General features: G+C 39.5%; 1 protein-coding gene across 2 annotated transcripts in view; it reads right to left on the reverse strand.

Moving 5' to 3' along the window:
• Positions 1-2,754: 2,754 nt before the first annotated feature.
• flad1 (flavin adenine dinucleotide synthetase 1) overlaps positions 2,755-5,429 on the reverse strand; it is a 7,495-nt gene continuing 4,820 nt past the window's right edge. The window contains exons 8-11 of one of the 2 annotated variants that reach the window (XM_024268359.2): positions 4,920-5,018; positions 4,623-4,812; positions 3,125-3,198; positions 2,755-3,042 (exon numbers count right to left, since the gene is read on the reverse strand). In XM_024268359.2, the coding sequence (XP_024124127.1) occupies positions 2,907-3,042; positions 3,125-3,198; positions 4,623-4,812; positions 4,920-5,018 (499 nt within the window). In that variant the 3' untranslated portion in view covers positions 2,755-2,906. The remainder of the gene's footprint in view (positions 3,043-3,124; positions 3,199-4,622; positions 4,813-4,919; positions 5,019-5,429) is intronic. The other variant, XM_024268360.2, reaches the window with a different exon arrangement.

Raw genomic sequence — 5,429 nt, forward strand, 5'->3', positions numbered from 1 at the left:
CATACTTTTTTATAGATTTGTATGTAAATCTAGTTGTTTGAACTTATTCACAAAAGAGCAGCCTATAGTGTCAGAGCTTTGAAACTGCCATGGTCGGCCTGTAACCTTTGTTCCTATGTTCTGTCCAACGATACCTGGAAATGTCCCGAAAAAGTGACTGTTTCAGAAGATTTAAGATCCCGTTCTTATCTGGAGAAGCAGGATTCTGTTGACACTGGGCGAGACTTTGTAGCGTTTAAACATCTCTCATCTCTCTAACACCCCACTCCATGTTTGAGTCATGGCTGTTGAGTGCAAATGAGCTCCAGCTGAGTCGAGCGGAGCAGAATATTTCTCACCAGTTTTAAGTTCACCGGCTGAGGCTGCACACACACACTGGCCGTGTACATTAAAGCCACTGGCTGAATGAAAGGCGTTTCTGAATGCATCCCATGTGTGTGGATATGAGCAGGGGGTCCAGGTTCTGTGTACCAGACTGATAGCTGTGACAAACTTAGGATTATGGGACTGGCTTTTATTTGAACACAGTGAAAACAGGCACAAATAGGCTGAGTCAGTCACACTTCACATTGCAATAAGCAAAGCAGCTTTCCTTCTTTTCTCCCCCTCCCTATCCTTTAGGGTTTTTTCTTTACTTTTATCTACTTTTAATGTGTGAAACTTTGATACTGAACATCCTATTTCCCGTGTTCTGGTCGGCTGGCTTTACATGCAGATATGCTGGTAATTTGGATGGACTCAAAGGTCTCTCTTCTCTCCTGATGCTTTCTGACAACGGAGTGTCTATTCATCCTGTGTGTTTAGCATAGCTGCTAGGACATGGGCTGAATTGCTGTCTCATGGTGCTTCAAGTCTCGTTTTACACTGCAGGAACTGCTGAGGAATTGGATTAAGAACACATTCCTTTAGAGAAAAGCTTCACAGTCAGTCGCTTCTGATGGATACTTCACTCTGGTACCAAAGCTTGTCACATGTTATTGCACAAAGTCACGCCAAGTGCAATTTTAAGTCATGCTGAGGCCATGTCACACATGCTGTCGGCTCTGTGCATTCTCTTATAAGGCAGCCTCACCTGGGAGATATGGAGGGAAAAACACTGGAGTGTATTGAGAGTGCGGCGAGATTAGTTTCTTATCCTCACATCACCTTAAGAGGCTGCTGCTACCAAACGCCTGCAAGCCGATCTAAAGTCTGTCTTTGGGGAACCATTTCAGTTTGAGTATTTATACGATAGAGAGGAATAAAAAAAATGTTTGAAATACCTATCAGACATGATCTGTGTCCTCTCAAATCTGTTTTCCAGCGTCCTCACCCAAAATCAAATCAGCATTTTTACCATGAGTTTGAACACTTTTGATTAATTTTATTCAAGATGTTTTCAAGATAAGAGAATATTTTGATTTTTTTTTTAATTTGGTTTCCTTACAAGGAATACATGTATGCAGGTGATTCATCACTTTTTCCTTCATTTAAGTTTGGAGACATAAATTCTGTTTTGCAAATGTTGAAAAAGATCAATAAATAAAAAGAGTGGAGGTGTTTATGCAACAAAGTAATTAGCATTATCTTCACCATTTCTCCTCACAGCCTATGACTATAAATATTTTACCCTGAAGCATAGCTAAAAAATGTCACATTTAGTTAGGAGGAGATAAAAAGTTTTATTTGTTTTGGATATTTTTTGTTGTTAGGGGCTTGTTCCATCACTTTGTAACAAAAAATGTGTGAAGTGAACACAGAACTGTTTCTATGTGTTAAAATGTAGAAAGAAAAAAGGCCAACTTAGGTCTAAATGCATATTTATAATACTGTGACTACCTGTACACGCAGAGAAAAATCAAGTTTTTAATTTGATATTATAGGAAAGTGTTAAAAACAAAGATTGACTAAAGAAATGTGTTTAAAATCCTAATGGGTGATCTGTAAACATTCAATTCTAAATAAAAAATAGTTTTTGCTGATTTGAAATCATCTGTTATTCACCATCATGACTCATGCTCTTATTTTGAAACTTTTGGCCGTTTTTACAGTGAACTCAGAAACAGCTGCTGGTGTTTACAGCTTAAAACAGACTTTTTGTGAAAAACATTTCCATGTTATTCATTAGACTTTTTTTCTTTCTTGCAGGTTGAGTGCGTCGGAGTTTCTGGTCATATCTGACAATGTTTCGGTGCGTTTGCCGCCCATCCCGCGCGCGCGCCGCTCCATCTGTGCAGTGATTATGGAGCCTCTGTTCATTGCCTCTTTTATTACCGTTATTATTAATAAATCAAGCAAGCCGTGAAGTCGGGGCGGATAAGTTCAGGGGGGGACGGCGGCGGCCCGCGGTGGTAATTGCTGGTGTAACAGTGTGTGCAGCCCCGCGGTGGCCTCGTAAGCGACCCGCTTTATTAGATCGGCCCGTATCGATCCGCGCCGCGCCGCGTTGACTAATCTCCAGGCGGGGAGAGGGCGCGCGCGGATCGATGAGCCTGGATTCAATCATGTCTGGAAACAGAGAAGGTAATTTATTGTAATCACGAGCGCTCCTGAGGAAAACGTGAGAACAACGCGCCCGTGAGGCCCGCGCGCAGAACTGCAGCAGAGGAGGGGACAGCCTGCTGGGTGACCTTCAGCTCCGCGCCAAAAATCCCCGGGATGGCGGCTTTCTCAGCTCCACCAAGACATTTCACTGATTTAAAAGCATGCTTGACAGCAGCTGTTCCTCTAAGCAGATCATTTGATTTAGAAACAGATGAAAAAAGGAGCCAGGAATCTTAAAAACAAGGTGACAACACCTGATGTTTTATTCAACAGACTTTTTTAAAGCAGTGCAACATGGGGAGTATTTTTGTAAAATACCCAAACAAATAAACTAATTGTCCTTAATATGAGTTATGCAACAGGTTCTGTTCTAACAGAACCCATCAGGCCCGACAGTTTCTCTCCTCTTCTTCATTCTCCAGGAGGTACGCCGGCTTGTAGCGCGTCACGCCTTTCCCGTCCACCGTCTGAAGGGCCGTGTTCCGGTGGGTGTTATCCATACTGCCCAGGGAAGTGTACCTGCAGAAGGGGACAGAAGCGTAAAGAGCTGCTGTTTTGTTGTTTACGGCTGAGTAAATAAAGAGGAGGAGAACATTCTTACCCTTTATCGTAGAGGACACAGTAGGGCACGTATAACGTCCTCAAGAATGACCAGATGTCATGATACGTCCAGTCCTGGAGAAGGAGAGAAAACACCTGCGTTTGCTCCTCAGAGTCAGGACTATACATGAATGTATGTTTCAGGTTCAAGCAGCTAAAATCTGGAAGTCTTCCTACGGTGGCCCTGAAGAACAAATAACTCAACGCATACAAAAGATCACAATGATTAAAAACACAAAACAAATAAAAACAACACGAAATTTAGAAATCAAAACCCATTTCCAAAAACCAAAACACAATTCCAAAAAAACTAAATAAATAAAAATGAAAATCTTCAAAAATAAAACTCAGTATTAAACTAGAAAAAGGTATAGTACAATGGGACATTGCTGATTGGATGATGACGTTTCTCCGTCATTTCAATCCAAAATTATTTAGTAGGATACAATACTGGATATGCTCCGTACTAATCATAAAAGTGATATAAAGCCTTTTTTAAAATATATATTTGCTTTGCTTTTTAAATCGTTTTTATCATCTTTCATATTTTTTGTGTTGAGAGTTTTTTTGTTGGATTTTACACTTCAGGGCCACCGTATCGTCCTCATGATGTTCAATAGGGAGTCCAGACTAAAAACTGATTTTTTAATGTTTTCAATTCACACTTTGTTCTTAAATACTTGTTTTAAAGGGAATTCAATTATTGCTAATCAAATATAATTAATGCTTTTACTTGTTTATTACTGTGATTTTGCTTTTCTATTTGTAATTCTGTTTATGTGTTTTCAGTTTGGCCTATACAAGTCTACCTTGTCTCTGCTGTAAGATGAGCGGATGGGGATGCTTCAAACTCTAATGAATCATTTTTCTGTGATAATAGAACTGTCTAAGACAGTTCGGTTGTGCAGTTATCCTAACAGGAGTTTCCATGAGAGCCATTACAGTCTGTTTCTGTGTCAAATAGACAAAGCTGGTTACTGAAGGCTGCTGCAGAACGCCACATTTTAGGTTTGTTAAAAGTGTCCTTTCTGCTGACATTTTGATAAAAAAATTACCTATTGGCTTGTTTATTTTTTAAATTCTGTGCATTTGCTTCACCAAATGTAGAAAAAACAACCTTCTTCTCCAAAACCCTGCAGTTTGCTTTGACTGGTCGGCTCCACTGGCCTTGGTTTGCATTGCTTTAACTGAGCTGCAAAATGTGTACATTTTTAAAGTCAAGCGTGACCTTGAAAAGGATTTTCTTTTTTTTAACCAAAAAAAAGAAAAAACAGGGGAAAAAGGACTCTACTAGAAAAAATACAGGCTGTACATGGATAATATGGTACTAAAATTGTAAAAATTAGAGGGAAAAAATAGATTTTAGGCAGTGATTTTTGTAAAGAATTGTTTAGCTTTAATATACAGTTAGGGTGAAAAAAAAATATTGGGACCTGACTTTTTGTCATCAGTGAATAGAAATACTAATCATTTAAATATATATATTTTTTTAGTCTTACGAGTAGCGGGTTGACTCTCATGTAGTCTGGCCAACCAGGATCAGTAGGACACATGGGGGTGAGTGTGTGTGAATAGGGGTCGCTCCTCCTGGTCCCCATCAGGACAGCTTTCAGCTCCGGCCTCCTTTCTTGGACCTCATTCAGTGCCTGTCGAATACTGCCCTCCACCGAGATCAGCTCCAAGTTATACCTTTAAAAAAATGTAGGAAACTATCAGAAATAGCATGGGACAGATAGAAACATACCTTATCTGAAAGACATGCGGTAAGAATCATCACGTAAAATGCTGGTAGAAACCTTTTTGTGGTGTCTTGGAGGAATCTCTCCATTTCTGGAAATGGAGAGATGATGCGGATGTACAGAGCTTTGACCTTGTCTTTCCCATCTGGGTTCCGCCTGAGGAAAACAAGAAACTGGGCATGAAGCCATCATGGCCTGATGTGGCACATGTTCCACTTTACCTTTTTAAGGCAGAAACAACAACCTAACAAACACTTTCAAGATTCTCAAGATGGCCACATTAGTTAATAGACTGAAATTGCTCTGATTTCGTATTTCAAGTGTCTTTAGAAATGGATGATATCTAGAATATTTGCAACAACATGACTCAGATTTGAACGTCCAACAAACAGGAACAAGATTAGAAGAAAAAACAAAGACTGTTACTTCTCTTTCCCCTCCTTTATTTAAGTTAGTCAAGTTCCACTCTAACCATATTTTTTTTTTTTTATCATAAAAGCATTCTCAGGGGTCTTTTTTATTATGATGTTTTTTGGGTTTTTTTTAAGCAAAAATCAAAAAGCCTGT

The sequence above is a fragment of the Oryzias melastigma genome, linkage group LG16, assembly GCF_002922805.2.
Source record: "Oryzias melastigma strain HK-1 linkage group LG16, ASM292280v2, whole genome shotgun sequence".
Classification (NCBI taxonomy): domain Eukaryota; kingdom Metazoa; phylum Chordata; class Actinopteri; order Beloniformes; family Adrianichthyidae; genus Oryzias; species Oryzias melastigma.